The 12,447-nt window shown below is 41.3% G+C and overlaps 1 protein-coding gene across 1 annotated transcript; it reads right to left on the reverse strand.

Moving 5' to 3' along the window:
* Positions 1–1,056: 1,056 nt before the first annotated feature.
* LOC132987806 (transmembrane protein 47-like) lies at positions 1,057–10,594 on the reverse strand. The gene is made up of 3 exons (XM_061054733.1): positions 10,253–10,594; positions 5,929–6,069; positions 1,057–1,967 (listed from the first exon to the last, which is right to left on the reverse strand). Exons 1-3 carry the CDS (start codon positions 10,479–10,481, stop codon positions 1,786–1,788), a joined length of 552 nt encoding a protein of 183 aa, XP_060910716.1. The 5' UTR covers positions 10,482–10,594; the 3' UTR covers positions 1,057–1,785.
* Between the last annotated feature and the right edge of the window lie 1,853 nt (positions 10,595–12,447).

A 12,447-nucleotide genomic window follows, 5' to 3' on the forward strand; every position in this document is an offset into this window, starting at 1 on the left:
TCACACTGCAGCAGCTGCTTTGTTTACTTTTTCAGAGCTTCTTCAACCAGCTGTTACATTTTAATCTAAAAAGGAGGTGTGTGCAGGAAGACTTGACTGCAGGCCTCTCAGGTGTGGATGCGCCTTCTGTTCTAAACCCACAACCAGGAAAATAATACAAATCTATTAAACTTGTCACACTTAAAAAAGCACATAATTGTTGTTTGAAATAGCTGTAAGATTCTAAGATGAGTATGACAAGTAAATAACGTGGGCATGTTGCAAAAACGTCCCAGAAAAGTACAAAAAAATCTCCTGTAGAAGCTTCACTGCATTGTATTGTGTTACTTAATGAACAGTTGAAGAATGTGCAACTTTTTAAATCCAGTAGATGTCGCCCTTGAGCACCAGCATTAAACCAAATCAAACTGCTGTTAGGGGCCCCCTCGGCTATTCAGAAGCCTCCCTTCTCCTCTCTCGGCACACCTCCAACCCCTCTCCACTTGGTTCGTTGTAAATTAGAATGCACCATATTTAAGCACCATTAAGCGCAAAAGGGCGGACAGAATCGTCCTTAGCTTGAGCTGCAATTACCGATGGTCTGCAGTGCAGCTACCATAGCTTCATATTGCACATACATTGACACGGAATGACCGAGATCTAAAGACACTTACTTACATGACATTCAAAATAAGCAGTGAGTAGGCTTTATTATTCTTCTTTTTCTCTAGTCCTTGACTAAAGCTGTTTTATACACAAGGCCGTCCAGAAAATGTAAACAGGGCTACAACAACAATACAGCCGGCAGGACTCACGTTTCCCACGTAGGCAGTCATGACTCAGAGTGCATTTACAGGATTGACTTGATTTCTGCTGTATTTATGTGTGAAATGTCACACATTCTTCCTTTAAGCTCCAACAGTGAGTCTGTATTCACCCGTTAACAAGCTGCATCCTGGCAACCTGGTGATGTGTCTTTAGATATCGTTCAGTGGCTTTCTAAAAAAAAGTGAGTATATGAAGCACTTCAAAGTACTTAACACACCTTGATGCAACAATAAGACACACTCCCAATACTCCCAAAACTACAATGATTTATTTTCCTTCATGTAGAAATACTTTATACACATTTACATTTTTTCTTTTGAAAGAAGCCTGCATGAGTTTCATAACAAGCTAAAAAAAACACTTCATAGCTCTAGCATATATAGAAGCTGTGTAACCGACACTTCTACTATTAAAAGGCTTCGCATGACTAGATATGTTTCAGCTAGAACACACACAGAGGAAACCTCAACTTTTTAAATATTCAAAAAGATGGAAAAAAAAAAAAAAGATGTCATAAATACATTAACAACTCGCTTCAGCTGGTACAAAAAGAATGAAAAGGAAATGTGGAGAGAAGTCGATCCCTTTAAATGTTCATGTCACCGCTCATTCACGTCCCGTTTTCTCTAACAATAGAGATCCACATCAACATGCAGTGGAAGCGTCCAGCATCTGCGGCTCGTGCCAGTCCAGAAAGCTCTCTGTGCTTTAGCTGTTTGACGCCTCATCCCTGATACCGGCAGGGCTGAGGGGCCTGCTGGCTGCACAGGAGGAGGGGTGCTTGTGGGCCCTGGCCTAAATTAGGCCTTTACAACCTCACTAAAAATAACAGAGAGAGCAAAAGAGAAAGAGAGAGAGAGAGAGACACAGTCTGTGCTTGGATACACATCTGCTGTGTGCAAAGAGAAGAAAAGCAGCGCACCTCCTGTAAGGGGATTTGTCTGTGTGTGTTTGTGTATGTATCTGGGGTTAGAAAAGTCAGTACATTGCGTCCTCGTAAATGTCCGTCCTCAGGCAGAAGAGGATCCCGGCGCCCAACATGAAGATGGTGGCTCCCCAGCCGAGCCCGTAGCCCCAATTAAACTCGTGATACGTCTGAAGAACAGTCCCGTCGATGAACTTGATCGGGTAGAGGACCAGAGCGCAGGCCTGCAGGACCACTGAGGAAAAAAAACACAAAAACAGAATTTAAAAATGAGTTTCAACTCTGTTTTTAACTGACAACTCAATGTGCAGGAAAAAAAAAAATCTATTTTTGAGTTACTTATTCAGGAAAACTTTCCAAACATCTCTCAGTTCCAGCGTTTTACTTTTAAATATATGCTTTGTTGATTTTCCCTCTGGGATTAATAAAGTAAATTCTGAAATCTGATTTATAGCTTTGTCTCAGCTGAGCATGATTTAAATATACACGTGGGACCTCGTTTTGGAAAAAAGACGAGCAATGTGAAGCGGCCATCTTGTGCTTTAGGAACTTGTGGTTGGCAATACTTCACTTCTTTCTGACATTTTAAAAAAATGAACAATTGGTCAGGAAAATAATCTACAGCTTACTTCAAGCTCCTGTGATAACTTCAGGTTTGTGTTGATTTATGAGCGGTAACTCTTGTGCGTGTGTCAGTAGTTCACCCCCTGCTTTAGTGAAACAGTTAAATGTATCACTAATCTAGAGTTTTTGCTGTGTACGTAACAAGGCTGTTGATCACTTAGTCTGTGCCCCCCCTCCCCCCCCAGCTTTTGGAACCAGTGGACAAAAGCAGCAATATGTTTAATAGCCTTATGACATTTCCATCCTCTTCCATTCAGCCTCTTACTATTTCCTTTAAGCGTGACTTCTTTGTACCAAACTTTATTTCTTATTCTCATCCGGTGTGAGTACTCCATTAAAACACAAACCCATCTTTGTGTGTCACCTCACTGTGGGTTTCTTGTTGACTGGAAAGTGAAACTCCTTTCAAGCCGCCCGTTTTTTTCCCCCCTGGCATTGAAGTGACGTGAAGTGCACATTTCGACACCGCAAAGTAAAGCTTCTGGAGGTTCTTTGTTTCTTTAAAAATCTGGAACATTTTCAAACAATCCTCATTATTCTTCTGACCTTGACATCTTTGTGACTCATATTTCCCTTTTTGAGTCATTCAGGACCACGAAGTAGCGCTGGTAAACGTGTTGGCGTCACTCTGCTTTCTCGTGCATGTGTGCGATCAAAGGCTCACTGTGGTCGACTCTCACACCAGCTACTTTATTTCCTTTCAGTGCATGCTTGGTGACTCTTGGGGAAGGGACTGTGTTTGTGTGTGTGTGTAACTTCCACTCCGCCTTTCCTTCCTTCAGGACGGAGCAGTGGGCGTGCAGGAGGATCGACGGCAGCCCAAGAATGTGGCCGTGTTGATGGAGCCCAGACCGAGCTCGCAGCCCGCTGAGGTCATATTTCCGGACAGAAAATAAATACCATGCAGCCACAGTCCTGCCGATGGGCATTTAACAGTCCAGGCCCTGTGCTGCTGCTCTGCAGAGGACTGTGTGCCTGTGAGGACGCCTTATGCTCGCAGGGCTCTTAAAGCAATTACACACAGGAAAGGATAACACTGCATTCCCACGCTTTCTACCAAATAGCTAACAGGCTAAACCACGACCAATAAGACGACTGAGCACACTGGTCCTTTGTGACAGATGTTTTCAGAAACTGAACAAAAATCCATTATATTTAAAGAAAGACTAACATTTTATCTGTATTTGATCTCTGTTGTTATCCATTGTTTGTGCATTCATTTAGGCTCTTGGACATTTATAGTATCAGTGAAGAGGTTGGGATTTTAAGTCGATTTTAAAGGTCACATATTATACTCCTTTTCAACAAGATTAAATAAGTCTGAGAGCGCCCCAAAACATGTCTGTGAAGTTTAGTTTTGCTAAAAATCCACTCTGATCCTGTATTTGATCATGCCTAAACCCCTCTATTTCAGCCCTGCTCAGAACAGGCTGTTTCTGTGTCTGTACCTTTAAATGTTCGACCACGCCCCCTCTCTGGAAGGGCTTGGGTAGCTTGGGTTTTCTTGCACAATGCCCTTATCATTTACGGTAAAAAGGCAGACTCAGAGGGCAGAACAAACACCTAGTTGTGAGAGTGTCACCCACCTGGGGGAGGGGTTACTGCCCTTTGTGATGTCATGAAGGGAAAGTCTCCAAACGGCCTGTTTGAGCACACATTTTCTGAAAAGTGGAGCAGGCAAAAGACGGAGAGGATGGACTTTTCTCATAATTGGGGGGTTTGTAGACGGACTAGAGACACATATTAGTGTTCATTAGACGTCACAAAGTCTTTCCACACACCTATGTTTTCAAACTGTAAACATACTGAAGGGAATTTCAAATGTCAATGAAACAATTGCACACTCTGGGAAATATTTGACTCTGCCAGGAAGCAGAATTTTCCCTCGGTTTCCATTCTTCAAGCTTAGGCTAAAAGGTTTCCAGGTAGGCTGTATATTTAGATAGACAGACACGAATGTGGATTTGATCCACTCGTCCACAGAATTTTAAACAAAATGCACTCTTGACATTTTTAAGGTTATTTCAGGAAAGTCAGGCCCTCATACTTTCAGGAACTTGTCTTTCACACATGCACCTCACAGCTGGTGGTTTCTGTGTCCAGTCTCAGAACCCATCAGCAATCATCAGTCTGATAGATTCTGCCTCTGGGAACAGATGTGAATATCTCCGTAATTCCGGTGAAGCCAGCAGTTATCATAAATTACTTCCGTGGCAGGACTTCCTTTTCTGTGCAGCCTTTACGTTGTAGACGTATAAACGCCTTCATTTCCTGGTCCACACCATCCCAGAGGTGCGCCCTTCATCGGTTGAGTCTCAGTTCAACAGTAGAATATAAGTCATACAGCGGCTTCACTCTCGCTCACTTACTCAAGCTACACGTCCATAGTTATTGACTGGAACCTTAATGCACATGTTCGTAAGGTGTCTTCAGAGAAACAGTGTTTTTCCAGTTTACAGGGCGACGGACGCGGTGTTCCAGTTTTCCAAAGTTTGGACTCTGCAACCCGTTTTTAAAACTTTCTATTTTAAAAGGCACCCAAAAACGCTCTTGTCATGTAAACAGACAGCCAAAAGCGGTTACAGTTTTTGGATGAAATCGTGTAAGGAGGGCCTAAAGCAGCAGAACACGTTTGTGAATGACGTCCTCGCCACGCCCACTTACTGCAGTGAATTTTCTAGACTTTCACCTACTGTGTTCACACATCGGGTCACCCTGACTTCTTGTTGACGGTTTTACTTGGAGGCTAGCAGGAATAACTCCAGATAAAGAAAAAAAAAAACGACATTTTTATTCACACAGGCAGCCCTGGACAAAATGAAGGGAAATGTTCAGGAGTGTAGTCCATGTGTGAAAGGGGCTGAAAGAATTCAAATCTAAGAATTGTTTCCTCTAGTGTTAAACTATTGCTGTATGTAATGCACCTTTATTTTGGAAAAAATTGGAGCTGGGTACTAGTTAAGTAGCGATAAGTGGTTACTGTTACATCACTGTTTTTAAAATAAATAAGCATGAGCGATGACTAAGTTATTACAACGCCTGTGCAGTAAATGTGCCGTGACTGCTAAACCTTTGCATTTCATAGTTTGTTTTTTGCTAGATCCTCCCTCACTTGTGTTGAAATCTGGGGTTTTCACCCAAAAGGTCCCTCTCACAGAACATGCATGAGAAGTGCAGTCCAAGTATGAGGCAGTGCTGCTGGCTGAGGAGTCTGTGGTTGCTTATTTTCCCTCGCTGACTTCACTTTGTTGGTAAGTCTGCAAATTCTGCGGCTGCTTTTTCTTGGCTCCTGAGCCGGCAGTTCCTCAAACTCCTCACCACAGAAAGAATGAGCTCAACCAGCGGGCCTCATTCAGCTGCTACTTTTCTTCTGCACCCTTCTATTTAATATGAGCACTGGAACAAATAAAAAAAAAATATGTCTGTATGGAAATTGTTGTGGTTTCTGTAAACGTATATATACTCTCTCTCTGTGTTCCTAAATGTGCAGGAGTATGATGTGTTGGAAAATAAGATTGGCAGATTCTTTAAGAGCCGGTGGACAAGAAATCAAGAGAAGTAGAGTCACGTACCTGCAGTGAAGAGGAACACAGCCACGGTGCGGTAATGCTGTCTGTGCGTCCCCCTGCAGAGGGAAATCAGGGCCACTAAAAAGGCCACCAGCGTGGACACAGCTCCGGACACCAGCAGCACCAGGGTGGCAATCTGCCAGTCTGCAGGACGACACGCACGCAGGTTAGAGAGGAGCAACGGCCCAACAAAAGCACGATTCACAGGACGCCACTATTGAATTGAACCGCTGTGTTGACAAACACAAAACAAGAGCTAATCCCACAGAGTGAGGAGAGTGAAGCAGAAGGGACGGCCCGCACGAGAGGACAGGCTCCATCAGGGATAACAAGAACATGATCAGTGACTCAGTGTTCACAGTAATCAGAATTTAAATTATTAAGTTATTACATTAGGCGCACGGTTAGAGTGTTTACGTTAAAAACGGCTAACAGCTGATCATTTCTAATGAAGGCTAAACAGCGGCTGTGTCCTTTACGATGTTGTCAATGTTTTCTCATTTCAGGTGGAGATATTCCATTACCTGATACCTAGACTTGAGTATCAGTCAATACAGAGTACCCCTCCTGATCCTGGTGTGATTAAACACTATAAATAATATGGATGTTTAAACACTGATTGCGTACATTTAAATAACTCTGGCCAACATTAAAGTCTCCACTAACACTCCTCTGTTGATGTTTGTAACAGTAAACTGATCATTTTCCTTTTGTTTAGATTGTTGGAGGACTCATTTGTCATGGTACTGGATCAGTGCAATACCTGATACTGCATTTGCGGCCTGTACTGGAGGCAAAGTATACCAACACTGATATCAATATCAGAACAGCTCTAATGTCCAGTATGTTATTTATTATTTATTCATGTTGAGTTTATTTGTCCGACATGTGACAACACATGTTGGCATTTTACGTCTAATTAAAGTGCAATCGATGCAATATACTGTATATGGGACTTCTAGCCGTGGCTAATTTGTAGCCCTCGTCCCTGGTGAGGCTTTTAGGCAATAACACACACGATACAACAACAACACTGTAAAATAGACATAAAAACTGATGGTCGCAGCAGACATTGATGATTTGATCATAAAGTTACATTAACATCCATTTGCTGCACAATGCATTTATTCATTTCCATTCACTGACGCCAACATCCATCAGTCCATCAGTCCATCTTCCATTATCCATTAAGCTTATCCCCACTGAAGCCAATCCCAGCTATCACAAGTCAAGAGGCGGACTACACCCTGGACAGGTTGGCAGTCGACCACAGAGCTGACGATTAAGACAATTAACCTAACGGTCTTGTTTTTGGACTGGGGGAGGGAGCTGGAGATCCGGGACATGAACCGGGGACTTTCACACTGTGAGGCGACAATGCAGTGGACCAACCGTCACACTAACACATAGAGGTGGGAAAAAAATAGATTCATGTAAAAATCAAGATTTTTCTCTTGTAAGATTTAAAATTGACTCAGAACTTCTGAAAATTGATTTATTTTATTTTTTTGTCTAATCAGTCACAGTAACTCGGTAAAAATTCCAGATAGAGCAACAAGAAATTCAGCCAGTCTCACAGATGACTGGAGTAGATCCTGAAGTATGTACTAAATCAAAAATAGACTTTGAATTCATGAATCGAGAATTGTTTTGAATCGAAAAATCGATTCTGTATCGAAATTGTGACCCCAAGAATCGAAATCGAACCGTGAGACACCCGCAGATTCCCAGCCCTACTAACAAACATAAATAATGTCTTTGAAACTTGTTTATCTTTTCTTAAATTGTATTAGTAATTTGTAGAACACTGTCAAATTGTCATAAATCTGCATTAAGGTTTATTTATTCTCTCCTTTTTAATGACATGAGAAGTGTATTTGTGAGTTTATTTTGTTAAAATATGTTTGTGTTGTTTTTTTTTCACAGCAGATTAAACGTCTCTGTCAGTGCGTTTGGTTGACATAGCTGGAGGTTCTGCCTCAGTGCCTGCGGCTGTCAGGGTTTTCCATGCCCGTTCAGACACGGTGGCTTCTTTACAGAACATTTATTCTTTTATTCCAAACAAACTCACGTCGCTGGTGGTGGAAAAGTATAAACCATCACGTCCTCTGCGTCAGAGGATTCTTCCCTGGAAAGAGCTGAACAACACAAGGTGTTTAAAGCTTCTCTGAACTCTCTGTTCAGTAGAGTATTTATTCAGAGCGTAAAACCAGACAGGTAGTCTGAAATAGATGTTTCTTTCTCCTGTCTGCGTTGTGTTTTCACTCTTTGATGTCCCACTCATCTGTGTCAGGAGAAAACCTTAACTCTAAAGATTCACCTCAAAAGGAGAATTTGCATTTGATGAAGCTAACAAGCTCAGCTATCACTCTTCTCTGGGTCTCTCCCTCTCCCTCTCTCTCTCTCCCTCTGAGCTTCTTCTTATTTGTCCCCAGGGTGATAAAAATGAATTTTTTTTTTTCCCAAATACACATCTGAACCCAATTTCATTCAGCCATCAGGAAATATTTGATTTCAAACGTCTTTGGTCCATCATGTGGTTAGAATTTTGAGAAAAAGAGTCTCCTCAAAGAATATTAAACACATCAAACAAGTTTTTATTATTTCTCTTTTACTCGTCTGCGATATTGCACGCATTTTCCTGCGATGAAAACCATCTTGGCAAGATCATATCACTCAGAGAGACGGACTGAGATGGGAGAATCTGGGGTCGGGGGAAACGAGTATCCGTGCATAATAAATCTGCTTTGCCTTTGGGTGAACTGCCCCTTTAACCTCACCACGCCCCTCCCCTGGTGCTTTAATGAGCTCCGCAGACACTCAAAGCAACAAACACGCCTCCTATTCAGCCGACACATTCCTCAACATCACAAGAGAACCCAGTTACACCACGGCTGGGGTGCCCTCCGTTTAGGTCGGTGTGTCTGTGATGGTGGCGCCAAGAACTCACCGCCAAATTAAAGTATTTATGCCGCCAATTAGTCCCAAATTACAAAATGTAAATTTAATTTTATACTGTTTGCTAATAGCCTCTTAACATGTTTTTATTGAGATTTTAACAGTCAGATACTGATTGTTCAATTGTGGCAATAAGCAGACCTCCTGAGGCAAAGGGATCTTTAATCTGCTATATTAATGCAGAGCTCCTTCCCCGGCGGGTTTAAAGGGCTTTGGAGAAGCACACACTCCCGTCATGTGGTTTCTCTGCCATAACAAAAGACAACCTGGTGGGTCCAGGCCTGCTGAGGAGGATGCTTAATGTGTCTCTTCAAACCCACTGTGGTGGTTGAAGTGGATTAACCCTTTGTGTGCCAAAGGGATCGGAGCTCTTTTGTTCAGCATGTGCTCATCTCTTATCTCTTATCACACGGAAGCTGAGAATTTCCTTTCGCACCTGAAAGTTAGTGTGTGATAAGTGATTCAACATTCGCATGAGAGGAAGCTGAAAATAAAGTCATTCCTGTGAGCATCATCATCGCACCGTGTTTAGTCACAGGGACTCCACGTCACAGCTCTGGTATGAACACAGGAAATGTAACGGCAGCACCAAGAAGCCCTGAATGCCTCAGCTGCAGCAGAGAGCAACAACAAGCCAACTAAAACAAACTCTGGCTCGGAGACGATGGCAACATGTGTCACTAAACACATAAATCACTGCAAGTGGTTGCAAACACATCGTCGGCCAAACCGCTGCAGATATTTGCTGTTTTCTTTCTTTAACTTTTGCTCCACCTTTGCTTTTAAGGCTTTCTCTTTGGTTGTTTTTGGGGTTATTTTAAGGCCATCTACCCAGAGCCTTCTCTTTAAAGTTGTTTATTACAAGATTAAAGACTAACTTTATTTGTCCCACAAGGTTAGAAATGTGTCTGGGGCTCTTTAATCATGCTGCAGCCATAAAAAAAAAGACAACATTCAACATCATTCACACAAAAAACATCCAACATTAAACCTTTTGGTAATATAGCCTATTAACCCCTTTCCTCTGTAGTCTATAAATGTCACATATTCTATTTGAAATATCAACTTTGATTGCCTGTCAATGTAACAACACTCTATTTAAAAATATATATAAATACATAAAAGAATAAAGATAATAAAGAAGGATGATGGTCTGTAGCACTAAAACTCATTCTGAGTTAACTTTGCTTATCTTGTATTATAACGAGTTTTTTTTTCCTTTTTAAAAGTAGCATACTAAACTTTATAAACCCTGCGTCGTATTCCCAGTATCACCAGTAGAGAAGGTGAATAGAGAAAGTTAAAAACCAACGAAGAAAAGCATTGAAACGAGCCAAAAGGTGCAAAAAAACAAACATTTGATCCGTACCAGATGTGAGGGTGGAGAAGCAGCTCCACACAGCCTCCTCCTCCTCCTCCTCTGCCGGGTGCCGTGCCTCGGACTGGGAGCAGGACTCCCACAGGGACAGGGAGAAGTGGTCGGCCGTGACCCAGGCTGGACTCAGCAGAGCCACCAGGTCCAGACAGAGCGCGAGGAAGACGCAGAGCAGCGCGATGAGCTTGAAGGGCCGGAACACGTGCACCTCGTTCACAGACATGTTTTCATAGCACAGTACACAGCAGCAGCAGCAGGTCGGACACGGGCTGAGAGAGAGATAACTGAAGGTCCTTGTGTGTGCGCCCTCAACAACCAACCATAGCCTTCACTGCTCTGCGCGTGCCCGGCTGGGGAAAGTTCACGAGACACATCCTGTACTAGGAGGGGTTTTTCAAAATAATTGCGCTTTTGTTGGACCACTTAATAAAGTAAAATGCAGCCCAGCAAGGAAATAAGTTTCTCCTTATTACTATCCACCTCCATTATTTTTTTAAAATGCCATTATTCATATATATAGGCTACATTTATTGTAAAACTTTTTTTATTATTATCTTCAATCTAGAATGTATGTACACCTCTCACCCAATGCAGACTCTCAGCTGTGAACTGTGTTTTACTTCCTTCCATTTGCCATGCACCTTAACTGCACTGCTTTATCTGGTCTCGTGCACTTCATCACTTTATTCTATCCTTTTTATTTCAGTATTCATACAGTTCTGGTTACTTTATTCCTGATGTTTCTTATCCATCATTGCACTACGGTCACTTTATTTATCTAATCTTTACCTTTACAGTTATATTGTATATATTAGTTCTGTTGTTCCATTATTCACCATGCACCTTATTAACTTATCATTTAGTATTTGCCTACTTGCACATATCTCTGTATATATATATTTATTTCTCGTTTACTGCACATAGTTCTGTTTACATCTGTTTACATCTGATAGTCCGATCACTGCCCACTTATATCTACTCTTTTATATTTTGTATTTTTAAGTTAAGTCTAAGCTTTAAGTTGTATTTAAATTGACACTTTATATTTAGGTTAAAATGTGTCGTTTACTTGCACTGTTGTTAATTTACTGCACTTTGTGTCTTTGAATTGCCCCCCGGGGACAAATAAAGTTTTTTGAATTTCAATGAATTTTAGGCTATATTTCTCCATGTTATTACTTACATTAATAATCCATTATAGCCTACTTCATTGGTCACTTAAGATGTAAGAAAAAGTTCAAAGATATGTAAGCGTGGTCCTTAATTAAAAGCTTTTTTGGGGATTTGTCGGTTTGTGTCGATTTTGGAGCCGTATGTTTGACCTTTTTACTGATCTTGTCTTAGTACATTAGTATGTTTTTTTTTTCCTGACAAAAGAAATCTCATCCTGCTCAAACATGTCACTAAGCCTACTGCAAATCTTTGCTGTGAAAAAGGAGAAATTAAGAAAATGTTGGTCCTTTCCATGTGCTGAAAATCGTCTCATCAGACGCCTATCCCGTAGCAGCGTGTTCAGGCGTTAAAAATGACATTACAGAAACAGTCAGCCGTGTCACTGATGGTATCGTTTGCTTTGGTAGCTCATAAAGAGGCATCACAGTTACTTTCAGTCAGTTTCATAACCCATGAGAAAATCCTCAAAGGAGCTTTAATGGGTATAAAATTCATGTTTTTTCTTTTTGGTTTCTTTTGTAATTTGTTTAAAATGAATTATTTTAAAATATGTCTTGGTCTATGCAACAGCAATTATTCAAAGGAGAATTGAGAGCAATACAGAAAATGACAACAACAAAAAAAGCCACTAAACATGAAAGTTAAGAATCATAGACACTTTAAACCCTACATTTTAAAGGTTCTGGCCATAATGTCAATAATATTGTCTGAATGTCCGACACTTAGAGGACTAGAAAAAAATCATGGGGAAAAAAATCAGATTTCACTTGGAACTTTTTAAATACATATGCCATTTGCTTTCAGCCATTATTTGATAGAGTGATAATCTCAGTTGAAAACTGGACTTTCTGACCTTGTCTTCCATTTCTGTGCTTTTATTTTGAAGGCCAAGTTAGGAGAGTGGGCTTGTTATGCTCTAAAAGCAGCAGCGTCTTTCAGAGGATCAGCAAGTTAAAGTCAAAGTGCTTGTGAGGGGCAAACATTCAGCAAATTTCTCCACATACAGGTTCATCAGA

This window comes from Labrus mixtus, chromosome 14 (assembly GCF_963584025.1).
Source record: "Labrus mixtus chromosome 14, fLabMix1.1, whole genome shotgun sequence".
NCBI lineage: Eukaryota > Metazoa > Chordata > Actinopteri > Labriformes > Labridae > Labrus > Labrus mixtus.